Genomic DNA, 22,101 nt, shown 5'->3' with positions numbered 1-22,101 from the left:
TGTCTATCGATGCCTGCGCGAAGCTTTAAAAGAAAGACCTGAGAAGACTCTCGGTACCTTTCCTTCAGTGAGTCGCTTTCTGGGCATAACACCAGTACCCTTATTGCCATTTGCATTGCACATACTTTTTATTATAATTTGATTTCATTTAATTTTTCCTGCTGTCGCAAGCTAGTTATTACCTGCAAGCGTTTGTATTTGATTAACTTAACATATATCCGAAGCCTATAATCAAAAAAAAAATTGCAAGTGATCAGTAACACACGCTAAAGAACCTGGATGTTTAGCATAAGTTATATCAAGGAATGCAAGGTCACAGTCCCTTCTTGGGGGTATAGATACACTATCGGACAGTTCTGTTATGAATGAAACAAATTAATCTATATTAAATAGAATACCTTTCTTACTCATTAAAAATCTTTCTAAACTGTAATGTTTTTGCATAAGGGTTTTAACTAAGATAAAAGGACGGAAATGGTTGTTGCGATTTTGCTAAGTTTCCACCAGAATAGAATTGAGAATCCATTCATCTACAATAAATTATTTACCTCCAGACTAAACTACCAAAGTACACCATTGTCTAGCGACAATGACTTAATGGCAATGTTATTTTGAAAGAGTTATTGAATTTGTAAATTAACCTGAATATTTGTTTATGTTTCAAACTGGTAATTTTACTTAATGAACTTTCTTCAAATAGTTAATGTACCATTTCACCACAAAAGACGGAAAACAACTACGGTAGAGCACATTCTGCTCCTTTATTTTCCAAATTAAGAATTTTAGACATTAATCAAATCAACACGTTTCAAATAGCGAAATTTATGTACTGTTATCATTACAACCTTTTGCTTCCAAACAGTCAAATTCATGGCTATAGCACCAGAACAGCCAAACAATTATCGCGTGCATCATTGCCAACTAATCTTAAAAAAAATTCACAATTCTTTACCAAGGTCCAAAGATCTGGAATTCCCTTTCTGTTACAATCACGTCTCTGTCAAGTTTACCCAACTTAAGAAAAAACGTCTAGAGTCTTCAGTAAAATAATTACTGAATTGGCAATTGCAAAGCTGCACACTTGTAGCACCATCTATGTAAGCATATTGTTACGTGCGAGGTCAGGCCTCAACTATAAATAAGCCTGGTGGTTTCTAGAGGTCACCTCGCCATACATTAAACTATGGATAAATTGTAAATATATTGGGAAAAAAGGCAAATAAATGTCATTGTCATGCAATGTCAATGTGTTTATATATCTTAATCTGACTATTACCCAATTTTAAGTTTACGCACGTGATATCCCAACATAAATACCACCACGTTTGGGATCACGTGAACAAATGCCGCTGCTTAATGTGACGCTTTTCGTTCCAGCTTAATCATAAGAGGCTTTTCAGGTCGACCTCTTCCAGTGTTAAACACGTTTACCAAGTTGCGTACTTCTCTGCTATGATAACTAGTTACTATATTTTCAATGAAACGAACTCTCGATCCACCAAGCAAAGTTAGCCTGGTGGCTAAATATAGACTGGCTTATCTGGTCACAGCTAAGTAAACAGGAAAGTGACGTTATCTCAGTTGGTGAAAGGAAATCGGCACTTGTCGGTCTTTCACGTAGACGTTGGGCATGTTCCGTACGTCTGCCGCTCATGCTAGAGACTACGTGTACAACTGCTCCTTGCTTTTACACAGAGGTTTGACGTGTTGCTGGATTTGTTTGAGCCCTGCTATGTACCAGAGTATCTGAGTCAGTGTAAGTGTACATATTTAATCTGCTGTATTAAATGCTTTGACTTCTGCTAGTTGCCACGGTCCCCCTGGAAACGCGCGAAGCACGCGTGAACTGAAAACTATACAGGATGTAATAAAGCCAGTTTGAGGCTAACATAAATGATTGTAAATGATTGATTTGCTTTGGTAAAACTTTAATGATTGCCATGTAGATTATTACTGGAGGTTACTGTACAAGGCAATTGTAGTCACGTCGCAGCGTTTTCTGTGTAGATGAATTTCTGAGGTGCTACTCGACCACTCAAATGTTGCAAGTTACTAATTATGATCTCCTTACTTACTGTCCACTGTGTTGTTCATCAGAAAAGTGACTTGCACTTTAAATTTGTCTTTTAGAGAAATCTTTAAGTGTGGCCATCAAGTGAATGCTATTGTGGTACTCAGTTTTGTTATGCTTCTTTAAGACTGTGAACTGAAATCGTGACGGTGTACATGCCCGCCATTCAAATGAAAGCTGAACAGTATTAAATATTCAGTCCTCAGTTGTGGATTCGTTTATTTTGCTGTTCACAAGGTTAGTCTAACTTTTAAGAATATGGATAAAATAGTCAAGTGCAACCATTCAAATGGAATGGCACTCAGTACGGCCTCTGGTGTTGTTTATATTGTCAGCTGCAAAATGTAACAGGTGTCACAGTTGACTATATTGCATGCCTAATCAGACAAGGCTTATTAGACCCATTGAGCGGTGTTTTAAGGTCGTTATTGGATGGGACTTTGGCTGAAATCCTAAACCACTGACAACGTTGAAATGAAACCTACTGATCTATTCGTATACACTGAATCAGTTTAACTATTCAACAAGTCTTCCTCCTGCTAGATTTTATTGAAGCAATCTAAATTTATTGTTTACTTTCACCTTGAAGAGGCGCTGGTCACGAAATTCTCTTTTTATGAACAATCAATTTGCAAAAATTGCAGTTTACCCCAAGAAGTACTGATTGCTTTGAGCACTGAAGTTACCTTACGATGGAAACATCACTTACTGAGTTCGATACCACCAAACGAAAGATCACTGAAAAGCTTGATCCGACTATCATGGTGAAATCAGCACTGCATCAACCACGACCTTTAGTGAGGTAACGGTTTCATAGAAAGGATTGCAAATAAACGTGTCGCCTTTTCTGCAAGATGGCTTAGTAATGGTTCACATACAAGAAGTACTATTTTAACAGTCTTAAGCTAGAGTCCAGTTTTTTTTAAATTAATGTTCAAAATATTGCCAAATATACAATGGGAGGTTGTCACTTCAATTCCAGGTAGTAGAAATTCATCTCTCCATGGTTACTTGTCTTGAAGTGAAGGTACTCGATTTTCTTCACCACGGCTGACTCCACATGAAACAAGTCCATATGCTCTGCCGGGCTGGTATTATTGGTTCCTAGCGTGATTGATCCAGGGAGAAGACTTTCGTCATTTTCTTCGCTACATTGGATTGAGCCTGTCAAAAATTTGAGCAAGGATTTATTATTTCTACTTCCATGGCAAAAATATGTGATGAGTAATGTTACACCATGATCAACCAGATTAGTCGTGTACATGGCCTGTGCGTTAAATCACCAATGGACATTAAAATGTATTTCTTGTGCTACGGTATTATCGTATAAAAGCGTAACTCCCAGCCACGCTAAACTGGTTAATGTAAGTCAAGCGCTAGTCGCGTGAGCTCTTCTAAGCAGCAGATTAACAAAAAGTCCTTATTTTCAGCGATTGTCCGCTCGCTCGCTCGCGGTTTTCGAACGGAAAGCCTCAAGCGAGCGAAAATGAAATGAGAGTGAAACTCAGAGGAAAAGACGCGATTAAAGAGCAAATAGTTTTCTAGTTTTACTCTTCATCTTCCAAAGGCAACCAACTAACCCAAGTTATCTGAGATGTATAACATTGAGTAGATAATCGTCACTCGCTCTGGAACACAGATGTGCGTTTCAATGGCGGACAAACACCAAAATCGCGGATTGTTATTCTTTGCTTTCACAATGATACCTCTAGCGATTTTGCTTGCATCATTCGTGTCGACTTACACAACATCTATCAGTGTTATTCAGGGAACATACTGAAGGTTTACCTGGAAGATTCTTATCTCTTTTTAATGGGTGATAGCGACGCTGAAAGCTCCATCTCATGTGGTCAAATGCGCCCCGTAATGAACGATATACGACGCCTAAAGGAATAATGAAGCAGTTGGATGAGCACTGCATCATTTGTCTTCCACAGTAAAGTCAGCCTTTGAGCAACCTTTATATATATCAGTATAGTGCAAAAAAGTGGTTGCTGAGCACGTGATCCCAATGCTGCTGCCTTTGGCTTCAGCCAACGCCTCGAAACCAGTTGGCCAGTAGCCACGAATGTAAAGCATGCTGCAGCAAAGCTATTTAGTATTGTTTCAGCCAATGCTTTAAGAAATTCGTCGGGTTCGCTGAGTTTTCCGGATTATTCTTCACCCGCCATTAAACAATAGCTGGAAAAAAGGTTCCTTTCGTTGGATATCACAGAATGACGTTCTTTCTCAGGGATCCTTGTTTGTTATAACACAACTCGGGAAGGGATTCCACTTCGGATGATTTGTGAATTTGTGAACTTGGGAAGATATTAAATCAGTTCACATATCTATTTCTTTATTTACACTGAAGAAGAACTAGCAGGAAGGCAGACGAGACTTCATCGCGTGCAGTAACTCATGCGTTAAACTACAGCCACTCAGGACAAAAAAATACTAAAGATGTTTTATCGTGTTTGTTTTGCCCCTTAAGCTGTTAATTTCAAATAATTTCAAATCAAGCGATCCACAGATAGCAAGCAGCTCGTTAGAGTTCGTTGGACAAGCTGTATCTCACAACTACAATTGAATCAGCGGATAGATTGTTTAAATCGATGATTCTCCAATTTCGGTGGAATACCTGTTCGGAAAGACATGCATTGTCCATCTTAGAAATTCGGATTTAATTGTGAACAAGTTGATGATGATCATTATTAAGAAAAATAAATAGCTTACGATAATGAAGTAATATTACTGGCTGGAACAGCGTTAGAAAAGCTTATGATAATGAAGTAATATTACTTGCTGGAGCAGCGTTAACAATGCGCCTTTTTAAGGACTCTCCCTAAAGTCAAATTGTTTCTCATTGGTCGAAGCTAGTCGATGCATTGTGAAATGAGTGGAGGCATTCGTGAGGCTTTGTAAAGGTCCAAAGTCCTTCATTAATATATGCGTGCACATGTTGGTTGCAGTTGTGTGGTACACGATCTCCGTGGACTGACTGAGTTCATGCCATTCCACAGCGAAGCATTTTATTCAGACAACAGGCAATTATGTTTACAAGGGTTCTGTTATTGGTTTTGATTGGTATTGGGACAGAAACCGTAAGTATGGTGTTCATTTCATTGCCAAACATCACTTCAAGCCACAAGCTTACGTGAGTGTTACGTTGAATTAACGACCCAACCCCTCCTTCCCAACCAGTTTATTTATTTTACAAATTCGCCCTGAGGTAGATGGGCATACAGTGTTCGGAATTCCAAAGAATTCAGAGCCAAATATCCATTTTAAGGACGTTCTTCTCAACATCGCTTTGTTCCTGTTATAAGAAGTAAAGTAAAGTAAACTTTATTTATCCAGGGTGGCCTATTCAGCTAAATGGCTGTTATCCAGAGGGGCCCTGGTAATAAAATGTGACAATAAATATAAATATAAATTAATTTAAATAGTTAAGAAAAACTGACTTGTGCTGTCTCACATGCAAATGTAAGAAAGCTCAGTTAAAAGCTGCAGATGACCAGCTGAATTTCAATTTTTCTCCTAGTAAATTGCTAAGATTTCGCTTAATAAGATTAATGTGTATTAATAGCGATTATTTATTGAGACAACTTAATAGGGCTGCACCTGCATCATATCCATGTTCTGCGATGAGTAAAATATCGAGATGAGGGACACAAAAGTAAAAGCTTTGCGCATGGTGTGCTGGTAAAATTCCTGGAAATTTTTTTATATATAATCTACGGTATTGAGAGCTCCAAAATTACATGACAAGTTTTGGGCCTTTATGCATGATTAGCCCAGCGTGAACACTATCAGCACGTTAACTAAAATCCATGCCCTTTTTTGAGGCTGACTCCAGCGGTAATATCAAAGGTTTATACGTCTAGGCGGTTTTCTCTGTTGACGTAAAAGCGTGCACTGCTTTTAGTACCTTGCCCTCAGGAAACGTGTTGATCCGCTTGTGGTTTTTGAATTCTCATTGTTAGACTAAACAATCCAGTTTGGGTCGAGCAGCCTGCTACAGTATTTTCACGGAATTACCTTAATACTCTATCGCTTCAATCCTTTTACAGCATAGTTAACCTTTTGTGGGTGAAAAGCTCCCTTAGCTCAGTTTGTTCTGACACTTTAGTTTAAAAGTCATCATTCAACGTTTGCAAGAAAATTAAAGAGTTGTACTCCTGTACGGTAGAATAATCACGTTTTACGGCACATGCAAAACCCCTGAAGCATGTTACAAAAAGAGGTCACAAAAGTTGTTCATCTAAGGTATTATTAAAATGCTAAAGATGTAAATCGCGTGCTTGTTTTGCCCCATTAGTTGCTGTCGTCAAATCACGCGATCCAGAAATCATAGATGAAAAACCACAGATAGGACAAAGCTCTTTAGAATTTTATTGGACCTGTACATCACGAAAACTGAATTGTGTTACCTTTAAAAAAAAGTCCAAACCTTACCCAAACCTGATCTAAAATGTTTATCAAGTGAAAATGTAGCTGAATGACTTTCACTTTTTTGAGAGTAGGGGAATCCCCTTCCCACTCATTTCCTGTTTGCGCAATCGACTTCTACGTGAAGAAATAATAGCAGTTTTTAAAAAATACATAATCGGGGTCTTAGCTCCTCAAACAAATCACTGAGGTCTCAAAAGCCATAGAAAATCCACGTCAATGTCATAACTGTTCACTTCACTGATTTCATCCACAGAGTCAAAAGGTAGAACTGTCTAGTTGAATTTGATAATCAGCTCCACAGGAAAGTACGGCTTAGTAGTTTTCATCTAAGGAAAAGTCATCATTCAATGTTCGCATGGAAATTAAAGAATGCTACTTCCTTGGGTTAGAATGATACGTTGAACGGCACAGTACAAAAGCATCAGACGAGTCTGTTAATCAGTGAAAAGTCGAACCATTTTAATGCACGGTAGGTGGGGAAAACAAAGAAGGAATGACAATGGATGTTATTAAATTTGCCTACAGTTTATAATAGACTTTTTTAGAAAACTGTTAATAAAAGAAATTACCACACGGTGTCCTGTGGGTTTGAGATGCTCAGAAAAACAAACTGAGTTCTGCGATGAGGCGAGCTGCTCCCTCAAGCAAGAAATGACAACAGATGTTATTTCAAAAATGACAAGAAATGACAAAAGACGTTATTAAATTTGCCTACAGTTTATAATACACTTTTTTTCTCAGAAAATCAAAAGCTCTGCGATAAGGCGAGCTGCTCCCTTCTGCCCACAGCTCTATCTTACGGCTACCCGCATATATGTCCAAGTAAAATTCGGTGGGACCAAAAACACTGGCGCCTTCTGTTTGTGTCCACTTTAAGAGAGAGTTGTTCAACTTTTTAAAACTTGTCTCCGGATTATGGCGATCTTTCAACTTGAAACTGCCAATTAAAACAGCTGTGATTTTGGAGTACATAGAAAACAAAAGCTCTTCGATATAAACATTATAAACGACCGGGTAATTGGTGCGCGGAACAAAAACAGTCCTTGAGTTGTTTGTGGCATCAAAAGGCAATAACTACTCCCACAAAAAACACCTGCGAAAATCCAAACTGCAGGTCACCATACATGAAAAAGTGACGTGCTGCATCCGAACTAGTAATCGGAGGGTCAAAGGTTCGCGATGGACTCCTGTTAGGAACACTAGGATTTTTTTCCGAGTATGCCTGTGTCATTTACTGATTAACACATCATTCTCGTTATTTACATTGTTTTTTACCTACAAACAATTTGTCTTCTATTTTCTTACTGAACGATTATCTATCCCCACACTCGAATTATCTACCCACTTCAAAAACTTGTCCACCTTAAAGAAGGTTCAGTCACAGACACAAGCCGGCAAAATTTGGTCCTGATGATATTCTTCTTTACAAAGTGGTATCAGCATTTAAAAAGAAATTCGCAAAAGAAGGTGAAATCTTCTGCGATGGCATTTTACATGTGATATTTAAATTCTTGATCACTGTCACTAAAGTAATTGAAATATGGTTCCTTTGGTTTTGGTATCCACAGAATAAACAAAGGCTCTGTAATGTATGCTATACTCGCTGTAATGAGGGTACCCTCAAGCCTTTTTTACCCGCTTCAAAGAATTGTCCACCATAACGGCAGTTAAGTCACAGAGACAAGTAAAATTTGGTCCTGGTTATGTCCCTTTTTATAGAGAGGTGACAGCATTACAAAAAATCCCACAAAAAAGGTGAAATTTGTGATAGCTGTCGACTTAACAACCCGGCGAAGTATATTGCTCATCAGCCATGGAGAGGTGTCATGGTTAATCAATCTGTCTCCGATTGATGGTGATCTTTCAACCTGAAACTCGTTTACAGTCACACACTCTTTCTTAAAATTTCATAGAGAGTTAAGTGTGAGGTTTTTCCAAAGATAAACTATAGAAGTTGCGTAACACAAGTATTGTCCATAGATTGACATGCGGAAAAAAATGTGATTACTCAGCAGAAATCGGGACAAAAGCACTTAAAAGCGTCAATCATAACGATGATTAAAGCAGTTCTAGAACAGGATTCTAGAACGTTGTTTGCAAACCGTGCACGGCTACTACCCGTTTTAGTTGAGTGAGGATTTAAAAAATTTCTCATACAGAATGATGGCGCTGTTAAAAGTATTTCTCTTCCAATTCACATTGTTTGGATCAACGGTAAGTTATACATAACCACTGCTATGAATATTCAGTTCAGTCTTTTCTTGAGAGCTTCAATATAAACGACAAAAACATACGGCGACCAAACTACGAAAATTGTAAGCCTCGTTCCTTATTATTCTTGTCTCCGACTTCAGGGTTTGTCAATAAAATCAGTAGCAATGATCCGATCCGACTCCGGTTTGCTATTGAACAGCCGAGCTCTGTCATTATCAAGGAAGGAGGCGCAAGCTCTCTCTGATGTGTTAAAATCTTGACTGAGAGTCACGAACCAATCGTTATTTCTCGTTTTCCTCTCTCGATCGAAGATTGACGAACAAATAAACTGAAATGCCCCATTAGGGTAGCAATTATTCGAGTTTAAACTCTAGCGGTGGTTGCTCTGTTTACATTTCGAACTGGAAGATTATATTCCTTTACATGAAAAGCAGGTGGACTTTAGGGAGTGGCTTTTTTCAAGAGCTAAAGGACAGCTAAACGTAAGTTTCCGTTTTCTGCTGTGTCCAGTAGCGACGTCCTTTAAACGGTTTCGTTCCAGCCGATCATTTAAGAAACTCTACAACTTGTGGAACTAAAATCACAAAGCTGGGCAAGTGCGGGATATTTTTATTTGCAGCTATTTATGCCCTTGGATGGTTCTGCGCGATGTGTGAAAATGTATAAAGCGAAACATCATAGCAAACAAGGCCTTTTCCATGAATGGCGGCCGATTTATTATTCTTTTCGATATATGTTACCAAGTCCTTCTAACTTCATTCTCGAGGAAAATTTTCAATGAATTTTGCACAAGCTAACGAGGCTAGTAACGCTAATTTTCGTGAAAATAAAAGAATAATTTAACAGCCGCCATTTAACAAAAAGACCTACGCCTTCAGATAAGATCTTATATGTGGTCCGGCATTTGAAAAAAAAATTGAACATTTTAAAATGTTTCTGAATAACAACATTAGTTAGAAATGTATCTGGAATTTTGATGTTCCAAGAAAATAGCTAAGAAGAAACACTGTAAACATCCCAGACCGAGACCCTAGCTTTCAATGTTTATTTTATACAAATTTTATATATTGGCGTCTCGAAATTACTGAATGTATTCTTATCATACTATGCATATTATTTTTGAATGTCTGCCTCTCGTGAAATATTTTACACAAGCTAAATTCTTTCACGAAATCTCGTGTTTATGAAAAATTAAACACTTTCTATTTTTGCATCTGTTAAATATTCCTTTCTTGTTATAGCAGAACAAAATGTCCTCCAAAATGCCTATCACTCTATCCCGGTTAGGAAAGACCGCGCTCGCTCACTCAAACTGGTGCGAAAATTAAGCCTCGGTATCCTTTGTCGTCCAGCTTTGACAAATGGGGTCAAGTGTTGCTCATATTTTTCCGCAATTTTGCTTTAAGTTTTTTCTCTTCTTTGTTCTTTCCTTTATGGCCCATTTAATATTGCGTCGAAGGTGGTTGAACTTATTTCAATGTGTCGCCGACAAGCAAATAATTCAAACAATAGATTGGCATGGAGTATTTTTCCTGTTCTTTCGCCAAACGAATTCAACAGTTCAAAGCAACAAGAAATAATATTTTAGGAAATAAAAAAAGAAGGAAAAAAAACAAGGGCTTCGCTACGGAAAAGCGATTTCATGGCTTCTTACTTCAAACCGATTCTATATTGCAAAAAATGACCGACCGGAACGGTTATAATAAATTAGGCGGAAAAGGTTGTAAGCAATGTAAGCCCCATTCTCGATATTGCGAGATTTGACGACATTCCGACATTTACAGCAGCTAAAATGGTGCAAAACAAACATGTAAAAACATCTTTGGTATTTTTTTTTTTAATATTTGGGAGCAAGGATATGTGGGTTGAGTTTGTTGTTGGTTCTCGTCCTTGCTCCGAGGGATTTTATCTGGGTACTCCGGTTTTCCTTCCTCCACAAAAACCAACATCTTCAAATTCCAATTCGACCTGAAACGTAAGGACACCTAGAGTTCCTAGAGCTCTTTGGTGCTTCGTGTGTAAATAAATTACATTTACATTTACATTATATGGGTACATGAACAACTTTTGTGACCTAACATTGTGAGCTTGCTTGGTTTACTGACTTTTCTGCTGGCTATCTTTTAAATATTAGAATAAGCTATCTAGGTGGTTGTCAATGTTTACAATTTTAAGCCCCCCGGCACAACAATCAGCTATTAAAACGCCGTATGGCAAAAGAACAGGAAAAATAGTCCATGCTAATCTATTGTTTGAATTATTTGTTTGTCGGCGACACGTTTCGACCTCCTTCGACGCAATATTCAATGCACCAAAAAGGAAAGAACAAAGAAGAGAAAAAACTTAAAGTAAAATTCCGGAAAAACTTGAACAACACTTGACTTCACTTGACTTAGCTGGACGCCAAAGAATACCGAGGCTTAATTTTCTCACCAGTTTGAATCCTAAGAAATGTTTTGATTATTATGACTACCATTTCGAGCTAGCGTGGTCTTTCCTAACCATTGTTGTTTCATAAGTAAAGTTTGTTTGACATCATAAACAATGTGTCACGGTAAACACTGAGTTGTGCGCTCTCAGATTAAGATCGATAAAGACCGTCAACATGCCAAGTTTATTACTTTGGATAGGCTTGACTAAAGATATCAACGTTTTCCCAACTACAGTGACGCTGAGTGTATCACTTTGCCGATTTTTCATCTAACTTCACCGCATGAAGATAACAAGCCCGGGCTTGTTCCCTTAACGAATGCAATTTCCATAAAGTCAAGTAGCCTGTGTACAGTCGCCCCCTCCCCTCAAGAAAAATCGCTAAAGTCAAGTTGTTTCTCATTGGTCGATGCATTGTGTACTTGATGAGTGACAGCATTGCTGCAGTTCCAAAGTTCAGAAGCGTGCACATGTTTCATGCAGTATTACACGATTTCAGTGGAATCTCGATTTACTTGATCATTCTTCACTACAGCAATGCATTTTATTCAGCGACAGTCGACAACTATGTTAACAAAGTTTCTGTTATTGGTTTTGATTGGCATTGGGGCAGAAACGGTAAGTTTGGTGTCCGTTTTGGTCAAACATAGTTATACTTAAACCACAAACGTGAATATCTGAAGTCGCACGACCCAACTCGCCCTTCCCAAGCAGTGTTTAGCATTTCACTAAGTGAAACCAATTTTAAGAACATTCGCATCAAAATAATTGTGCTCGCGTTAAAATAAGTTTCGATTTATTAATAGTGACAGAAAGGTAAAAATTCGGTGGGGAAAACTGATAAAGAGGACTGATAAGACTTCGCTTTTAATGTGTCATTTTTTAATACCGATAATTTGGCGAGATAAATAAATAGGGCACCAAACGCATGGTTCCGTGTGAGGAGCTTTCTGAACTGAGCACAAAAGTTAAATCTTTAACGACGGTATGCAGATAAAATTCGAGGAGAAATTTCTGATCATCTACAGTGTAGAGAGAACAGAAATTATCTTGCAAGCTTTGTGATTTTATGTATGATTACCATTTTGTACCGGTTTTCAGCTAAAGTTACTCCCACTACAATATAAGCATCGCAAGCTGAAATCTACTTCGTGCAACGGTGACCGCAACAAAAACGTTGCGAAGACATGTTCATTTCAGGCCATGTTACACCAAGCAACGATCCGGGCAACTTGTGTCGCAACGGTGCAACGAAATTGCGAGACAAGTTGCAAGAAAAATTGCCTAGTGTAACTTCGTCTTAAAGAGTGTTAAGTTTTTGATACTTAATGAAATTCGGTGCGGACCATCCAAGCTGGCGCCCTCCATAACTGGTGTTCACTTTGTTCTGTCTCCGGTTTATGGCGACCATTTAACTTGAAATTGGCAATAAAAACAGCAATTAACACATCGTTCAGCTACGATGTTGGAAAACACAGAAAACAAGAACTCTGGGATATAAACATTAAACGAGCGTGCAATTGTTGTCCCGGCACAGAAGACTATTAATTATATGGTTTCGTTTCTTGCTTAGAGTTAAAACGTGAGTCGTTTGTGCCATCAGAAAACAATTATTTAAAAACTACTGCTTATTTACACAATTTGCCTTCTATTTTCGAACTGAAAGAGTGATAGAAAAGGTCAGGGGTGATTACAGAACAATATAAAATTATGGTAATTCGTGACCGTAAGGATTAAAAAATATGCCTACTCAGCAGAAATTGCCGAAATTCAACCCTAGAAATGTCAATCAACTGACAACAGAAGTTCTTGCACAAAGACCAATAATTATCTTTGTGGATTGTTCGATGGCAGAGAGAAGAACATTACATTGTAGCCGAGCCGGTTTTGTATCATTTATCAAAAACTTTATAGCAAGCTCGAGTGTTCTCAGTCATAGCGATTATCAGTGTAGACTGTTCAAGCCGGAACATAATGATAGCGCTGTCAATAGCCTTTCTAATGCAGTCGACATGGTTCTGTGGACTGACGGTAAGCAAGAGTGAAGTGATTTTCGTCAACCTTTTCTTGACTCTGGGGTACACCTTGTGCTACTGAACTAAAATAACTTGACTACTTACCAAAGTTTCTGATCTCGGGTATACAGTTCCTTCGGGCTTAAAATCGAATATCAGAAATATGGCCTCATTTCAATACATCTGAATTATCATAACACGTAGAATTTAGCTATTATAGGGCGCGGCTTCTATGAAAGCTATCTCACGTTCCTGTAAGAGCGGCTAAAATATAGCATAGTTTTCGCTTATGGCTACCAACAGAAGTACCCTGGGTCTCAATTTGAAATTTTGCTTTAAGAGTCTTCTTCATACAAGTCATGTTAGAACAAACGCAAAATCGCTATACAGGTTAAGAAAGATTTTATTTGCGACAATCTTTTCGCATCGGTGAATAAGTTTCGATTAGGGGCAGAAAGGTTAAAATTCGGCATGGCAAACCGATAAAGAGGACTAATAAGACTTCCCTTTTAATGTTTAATTTTTTAATACCGATAATTTGGCGAGATAAATTAATAGGGCACCGTAGTCATCATACAGGCATGGTTCTGTGAGGAGTTTTCCGAACTGAGCACAAAAAATCTTTAACCATGGTATGCAGATAAAACGATTCGAGGAAAAATTTCTGATCATCCGACGGTGTACGTCCCAAAACAAATAAACTTTTTACAACTTCCTCAACGGCCGAGGAAGTAGTATTTAGTTCCTTGTCCTCTGGAAAAATGCCAATCAGTTTGTAATTTATGCTTTCGCGTTGCCGAAAAAGAAAACAATCTAGTTTGACTCGAGAAGCCTGTTATATTTTCATCCAGTTTCATTTATACTCTATCGTTTCAATTCTCTGACAGCAGTTGTCCTCTTGTGAGTGAAAAGACCGCTCTCACTCAGTTTTGCTCTGACATACAATGTTCGCTTGAAAATTAAAGAGTTGCATTTCCTTACAATAGAGTGATCACGTGGTACTGGTCTGATGCTTTTCTCTTTTTTTTTTGCCATAACGGAAGTGACGTTTCATTCAGGTGAGTTACGACTAAAAATATGTTCTCGTGCTGTTGTAGAGTCCGCCTTCTTCCATAATTGGTGTCCACTTTGAGCGGATTGCTCAACGTTTTACAATCTGCCTCCGATTTATGGCGACCTTTCAACTTGAAATTGTCAATAACAACAGCAATTAACACATCGTTCGGCTACGATGTTGGAAAACACAGAAAAACCAGAGTTCTGGGATATAAACATTAAACGAGCGTGCAATTGTTGTCTCGGCACGGAAGAATTCTGAACAATTCGGAAAATTTTAATTGTATGGTTTTGTTTCATGCTTTAATAGAGTGAAAACGTGAGTCGTTATGCCATCAAAAACCAATTATTTTAAAAATACTCCTGCTTATTTACACAATTTGCCTTCTATTTTCGAAATGGAAGAGTAATGGAAAAGGTCAAGGATGATTACAGAACAGTATTAAATTTTGATAATTCGTGACGGTAAGGTTTAACAAATATGCCTACTCAGCAGAAATTGCAGAAATTCAACCCTAGAAATGTCAATCAACTGACACAGACCAATAATTATCTTTGCGAATTGTTCGTTGGCAGACTGAAGAGCATTACATTGTAGCCAAGCCGGTTTTGAATCAGTTATCAAAAACTTTATAGCAAGCTCGAGTGTTCTCAGTTCTAGCGATTATCAGTGTGGACTGTTCAAGCCGGACCATAATGATAGCGCTGTTAATAGCCTTTCTAATGCAGTCGACATGGTTCTGTGGACTGACGGTAAGCAAGTGTGAAGTGAGTTTCGTCAGCCTTCTCTTGCATCTTTGGTACATCATGTGCTACTGAACTAAAATAACTTGACTACTTAGGAAAGTTTCTGATCTCGGGTAAACAGTTCCTTTGGGCTTAAACTCGAAAATTAGAAATATGACTCCATTTCAGTACATATCAAACAGAAGAATACTATTTAAATTATCATGACACGTGGAACTTTAAGCTACAGGGCGCGGCTTCTATAGAAGCTTTCTCACGTTCCTGTAGGAGCGGCTAAAATATAGCATATTTTTGGCTTATGGCTGCTAAGACTAGAGTCGTGGGTCTCATTTTGAAATTTTGTTTTAGAGTCTTCATACAAGTCATATTAGAACTAACGCAAAATAGCTATTGTGACATCGTGTCATCGACTAGTCTACTTGTGGAATAGCATGCATTCCACCTTCAGATAAGATCTTTCTTTCAAAACGAAATGTTTCTTAAGAACATCCGTAGTCGGAAGAAATGTCTGAGTACGGAAGCTACTGGGAATAAGCCGTTCCGATGTTTATTTTTGCGTCGTCTACGGTTAAAGTTATTTGATCAATATTATCAGTCATAATACTTGGATAACTGCAACATGATCCAAATGGTTTCTTTATGTTTTTTTAATCGAGTACTTAGTTTTAAAAAGCTTTTTCAACGCTTAAAAAGAACTACAATATTTTTAAACCAGAGATTTTGGTGAATCGTGCAAACGATATTTTATATCGTGACGAAATCACCATATTAATCAGTTGACCTTTTCTTGGCCAAAAACGTATGGAATGTTTCTCCAAAAGAGACTGAATTTTCACTTGTACAAATACAACTCTCTGTTCACATACAACTAGTGGGCCTGGCTCTCTCAACCATGTGTTCCCCCTCCTTCAGTGATCAAAATTCGACTTGGCTCTCAAACCTTTCAATACTTGGTTCATCATCAAGCCGCCGGCCAAATGAAAGAAACGAATTTCGAACAAAGATAATTAACATTTGAAGAGGTCACTGTTACAGGTCGCTTGTATAAAGATATATGACGAACAATTCCGTTTAAAATCCTTTACTCAGTGTTGTTAAAAAAAAGATTTGTTGAGAACAAAGCTATGATGAACCTGTGTAAATCGTGCAAGTTTTCATGAGAGCATTTCAAACATTTATGTTATGAGCAAAACAAACTAAACATTTCGTGACATGCTTTACACGATAGTAATCTCTCGACTCCAAATAGAAAGGGGTTTCCCCTAATTTTGAGCAGCCGATTGGTCAACTGGCCGGTTTCTTGCAAAGCACGTTTGCCACGTCATGATCGCCGGAAGCAACCAAAGTTCATCAGTCACTCGGCATCGCACTCCAAGGCACATCGGCATAGAGAGCTGACGGGATTTTTAAAGAGAAGCATCATGTCTATCTTGATTCTGACGTTTTTGCTAGCGATTCTTACATTATCGGTATGTAACCATAATGTTTTTATACTTTGTCTTTGATCATGGCAGGACTGAAAAGGCGTTCAACGCGTACGTAACCATCCAAGCTAATCTCATGGAACGTGCTTCGACTTTTCGAGTTTTCAGGATTTAAGATGTTAATCCCATGGCTAAATTGAAAGCTACTGAAGTCGGTGAATTTTTCTCGATGCTATTCCTTCTTAAAATGTGTCTTCAATTTCTACTTTAGTGGCACTCCACTTCAGGATATAAAAAGGTTAGAATACCTATCAGTTAATGAACCATGATTGCCGTTGAAACATGTGGATTTATTGAACCGAAATGAAATGTTTGCGGACATAAAAGATACACTCGTTGAAATTCTTTTTTAGGGTATCCGTTGAGAAAATTGTACCAATGTAAGTATTGAGATGATTGGCGATGTATCACGAGATAAAATGGCTGTCATATTCAAACAACTTTCTTACGGGAAATATTCTTTATGATTTTTTTTTCCGTTGCCCTTTTCAAATAGTCTGTATGCCTGCAGGGATTATTTTAGCATTCAATGCGCGATAATCTTTGAGAAGATTTATGTTCTAATTCCCAAAATAGTTAGTACTGTTGCTTTAAGAACTATGAGATAATTGATCAAAAAATATTCTATAACATTGATATATGTTTAATATTACAAGCTGAGAACTTGAAAAGAGTCCCTTTGCAATCGGAAATAAAAGAAATGGATTGCATCTCGATAGGCTTTGAGAATTCAGACGTTCCGGAAATTAAAAAGGATGTAAAGGACGAATTCGTGAAGCATTGCACGAGAAGTTGCATTTTACTTCCTCGGGTGCATGGCATGTTAAGATTTCTGTTTCACTGGATAGGCACTGATTATTTGTCCGCAGCTTTTCGTCTTACTAGGCAAAGACGAGATACGAAAGCTATTGTACATGTGTACATGCCACGCCATTTTATGCTTTCAAAGCAACTTTTTTATTTGTTAACCTTCAATGGGTCTTCAATTGTCGTTTGAACATTTTGTCAAAAGTTCACTTTTTAATCTCCTGCAACTTGCCGTATGCTTTAGTTCAGCGTTAATTTGAGGGTCTGAACTGAAATATTTCAGAAACCTCCCGCTTAAAATCATACCAGGAGTGTATTTACAAAGCCATCCCTAGTCTAACCTTCAGAGATTTTTAAAAGGATATTTCGAGACCTCGGTTGCCGTTTTAATGAAAGCTATACGTGGGGCTATTTAAAGCATGTTTAAGCATTTGGACGAGATTACTTAATGCCAAAACAACCGGTCAGTTTTTTTACCGTCTTAGTATTGATTATGCTGTACAATTTTTAAGTTTGAAAACCCTGTGAGGTGTGGCCATTCACATGAATAATAATAATAATATTTTTAAATATTTGTATGACGCAAATTAACATGTGCATATGATCAAATGCGCCAATAAATGCTACGGATCAAGTACTTTCCTGTACATGCTGCTGTTAAACGTTAGGCTCGAAAAATCAATCAACTTACCAATTTAAAGCATGAATACATTGGGGTGAAGAGGCTGAATGAGCCTCCTGCATGCACAGTTTCAATTCAGAGACCACCCTAGAAGATATCAAACGAGCACCGTGTCGTACTGTAAATTATCTGGGTGATAATAACAAAGTGAAACAAAATTGGCTTTTGTAAAAGTAAATGTTTAGGTTTCTTATCTCCGATACTTCTTCGCGGCACTCGAGTAACCATCTAAATATCTCATAGTGCGAGCCAGAGCTTTTCGTGTTGATGAAAATCAAATGCCGCCGACAATTTGTTATTGTATAGATACAGGGTCATGACTCAGTCAAAAACAAGCCGTGTGGTGCAAGCATACAAACAGAAACTTAGGAAGCAATCACGAACGCCTATACTGCCCAAGAGAGGTGGAGAAGAAGCGGTATCCACAGTTTGTATAAGCTATCATTTAAATCCGATCATACTTTAGGGTTTCGTCCACAATGTGACTGAAATTAGAACTCGTGGCATGACTCAAGCAGTGCCTAAAGGCTAGATATGTGTAAGCAAATTAAGCACCCCATTATCACCAAATTGTCGCCGATAATCGGCTCAAATGATTGATATCAGCGGAAATCCGGTGTTCCTTTCTTTCTATCTATTTTTCTTTCCACAAGTTTGATCAAGTTTGCCTTGAGCACTTTTGATCAGAAGGGTTTAGAGCCATGCCGTTGCCATTGACTTGGCTATGTTTTCTTTCAATTATGGTGGTAAGTTTAAATCCACTTTTGTAGTTTGTCTTTAAGAAACCCTGCCTTGTAGGAGCTAAGAGTCTTGTATACAGTTTTAAAACATTGAGATATTGAATGTGGTTAAGTTTGTTTACGAGCTCCCGGCAATTACGGAATTCTTTAGTCTGGCCATTTTAAAGATAGCTCGGAAGCAATACTTTCCCGAGTCTACATGAACTGCTTGCTTTAATCAGTTTTCATCAGTCCGAACGATTTAGACAGGTCGCGTGTACGTTCTTTCAATGGTATTGCGAGCAAGTAAGCTGTTCAGCTTATCTGAAGAGGCTTTGTCTGCACATCTATATACAAACGTTTTAAAAGGCCATTGAGTTCAATATTTTAAGCACTGTTTGTTAAATGGTGTTTGTAAACAATTTTCAGTTAATCAAACAACTTGCGAAAAGTTCTAATGTTCAACTAATTATCGCTGAAAAAGAACTGAAATTTCAACTTTTGACGGTCATTCACTGTTCAGTACATGAAGTCGAACGCGCCATAGTTTTGAGACAAAGCTTATCACTTGAGATTTAACAAATAAATATCGGGCACGCCATCTCGTTGCATTTATTTAGCGTATAAAATGTACTTAGGCCTGCACTGGTTTAACAAGGAATCTATTATAACACTGCAGTTCTAAATAAAATTAATGATGGCTAGTTTTTCCTCACCCCATCAGGGTGATATTATTGTAACATTTATTTTGTTGCGTTATCATAAACATTTTTAAAAAAAAAATTACCGGCATTGGTCTCTAATGTAGTCAGCTACCTCTAATTTGCAGACAAAGCGAGTATTTTAAGTTGACCGCCTCGCCCACCTGGCGCTTGGATTTCGCAAATTTAAACATGTGTTTATGATTGAAACAAAAACTGTCTGTTTCAAAAATGGTCAACACAAGCCCAGCATATCGTGTTTCTCCGACATTCTAGTCTTTCTTTTTTGTTAATCAGTGGCATACATTTCAGTGAGTTTTGTTAAGAGAAAGTCTTGTCAATTCCGTTTTACCTGTCACATAAGGGACCACCCATTTCTATACTGAAAGCAATCTTTATCTTTTTATTCTTCGTCTACTTAGTTTATCCCCTTTAAACTCAGTGATTCCTAAATCCTATCTAATATTGGTATAGAAATTTTGAGTAGGTACAGACAGGTTGGGAAGATAAACAATTAACAACTCATCATAAACGTTCTGCATTAATACGAAATCAGCTGGGGCTAGGTTCTTCTCAAGTCTAAACTTTTTTATAGTGAAAAAGCGAATTCGGTCCAAAATGAGAAATTCTAATCCGAACCCTGTGTCAAACCATACTAACTACGGTTAAAACTGGGTGGCTGAACATCCATACAAACCAGCGGTGACATATGAAGAAATCATTTGAGGGTTACTTTGATGCAAACAACAGCTACCACAAGGGGCACTTTATCGTACTATTGTTTTGTTGTGGGTTTAGTACGGAGGACTGGAGAATGAAATTTATCTGTGTTAACTGCTAAATGAATGCTCTTGTATTTGAGTGGGTTAAAAGGTCTTAAAGACTTCAAGTGATAGCTCTTATCACCCGCTTGCCAAGGAACAACGGCTATCAGATTAAGGCAAACATTACCAACTATCACGTTTCATTTGAAGTGCCACGGATTCCTTTATGCCACCCAAGGAGACTTCGAAAAAATATGACACTAAGGTCACTGCCTTTAAGTAACTATTGTCTGAAGAGTCGCAGACGGCGTTATTTACCACAAAAGCGTGCTTTAATACCGCTTACTGGCCTCAAATCTAGTTCTTTACTTCCGTACTAATTCTGAGACCATCGCTGCCTTCCACGTGATTGCCTAGGGAATTAGAATCACTATAAATCTACTAAGTATCTATCCCTGATGGTGTAGTCTTATTGGATAGGCTGCTCACAATATAGTGAGTAGCAAAAACGTTCTTGAATCGTGAAGCTTTGCCTAGGGAAATAGTCACAACTACTCAGTATTGAACAGTACTCACCAAACCTGGTCTCTGCCTGCAATCCCCTCCCTCAACCTGAAAAGATGCTGTCTTTATTGTATAGCCACCTCTCTATCCAGCAGTAAAAAATGACCATGGGATCAAGCTTCACTCTCCTCATTTATCTAGAGATGCTGTCTCTTGCTAGCTGAATAATTCTGTGTCAAAAACCAATAAAACTTTGTCAGTAGTATTCATGACAGACAGACACCTTTATTTAGTTATAAAGCTCAGGGTAGTCCCTTCAGGAGATAGGTAGTGTCTTCAATAACCCCTCCCCACTACGGTGAGTACAGTACCCCAGACAAGGTGGGTCCTCTTCAAACAAACTTGTTGTGACATGCTGCTAGAGCCTACTGATTTCATTGTGCAAGAAAGACCAGAAGACAATGTCGTGGCCACTATCTCTCAGGCATGATATGAGGTTGATGGTTACTTATCCAATCAAAACTCTGAAATTGCATTATTTAATGATCCAGTTTTAAAATTAATAACATGTTATTTTGCAGTTGGCAGCCACTAACTGCCCCGTTAGTCACTTTTGGAATGGCACATCCTGTCAGCCATGTTCCACATGCCCTCCAGGATTTGGTCTCAAAGAAAAATGTAGGGAAAAAGTTGACACAGAATGTCAAGCATGTTGGCCAGGCTATGACTACTCAAACGCTTCAGATATGGAACGATGTACACTGTAAGTATCTTAAACCATTCAAGCTTTTACCAGCAGTGACCACCCCCCTACCCCTGGGTTGATCCCTGGGCATTAGGAGGTTTCGAAATAAAAAACCGGCAAATGCCCCAGTGAGGGGACAAATGTTCAAATACGTCCCACAGTGCAGTCAAAAAATAATAAATATAACAATGATTTCTTCCTCACTGCACTTACAAATTGAATGCTTAGAATATGTTCTTCCAAATCTATCCAGAACTGCTTTCCCTCTGTTACAACAGTCATAAGCCCTTCCACCACCCACCCCCAACAACCGGCCACTAATCGGCGGCCATTTTGAATTGTAATAAGTTTCAAATTTGGCAAAAAAATATCACCTTTACAGATAAAATATTACACTATGTGGTTCGCCTAGATTGAGCATCGAAGAAAACATACCTGCCCTCCTTCTGACCTACTCTTCCACGTTTAATATCCCCTTCAATACTTCACGACCTCGACCACGTGATTCCACTGTTTTCGTGGTTTTCGATCAAAGTTCGATCGCGATCGCCATCTTCTTCAGAATGGTTGCCTTGTGCAGATCCTTCGGAACCATGTCGTTGTAGAAATCACTTCCATTGCCAAAATCAATTACATTTGAGTCTGGATCAGAGGCAAATTCAACGCTGGAACCGCCAGTTTGCTGCCGACTTTGAATTATTAGAGACTTTAAGCATCGACGACGGGAA

At 38.2% G+C, this 22,101-nt stretch overlaps 1 protein-coding gene across 6 annotated transcripts in view; it reads left to right on the top strand.

The window, feature by feature from the left end:
• Positions 1-4,884: 4,884 nt before the first annotated feature.
• The window catches only part of LOC146475705 (uncharacterized), a 22,604-nt gene continuing 5,387 nt past the window's right edge, over positions 4,885-22,101 (top strand). The window contains exons 1-2 of one of the 6 annotated variants that reach the window (XM_085115423.1): positions 4,885-5,154; positions 21,210-21,391. In XM_085115423.1, the coding sequence (XP_084971549.1) occupies positions 5,104-5,154; positions 21,210-21,391 (233 nt within the window). In that variant the 5' untranslated portion in view covers positions 4,885-5,103. Of the gene's footprint in view, positions 5,155-8,661; positions 8,720-11,609; positions 11,768-14,775; positions 14,974-16,182; positions 16,437-18,155; positions 18,687-21,209; positions 21,392-22,101 lie in introns of those variants that run through there. The other 5 variants (XM_085115422.1, XM_085115420.1, XM_085115421.1 and 2 more) reach the window with 5 other exon arrangements.

This window comes from Pavona decussata, unplaced genomic scaffold (genome assembly GCF_977016875.1).
Source record: "Pavona decussata unplaced genomic scaffold, jaPavDecu1.1 SCAFFOLD_83, whole genome shotgun sequence".
In the NCBI taxonomy this organism is placed as follows: domain Eukaryota; kingdom Metazoa; phylum Cnidaria; class Anthozoa; order Scleractinia; family Agariciidae; genus Pavona; species Pavona decussata.
The sequence above is the reverse complement of the archived record's forward strand: the minus strand, read 5'-3'. Positions and strand labels throughout refer to the sequence as shown.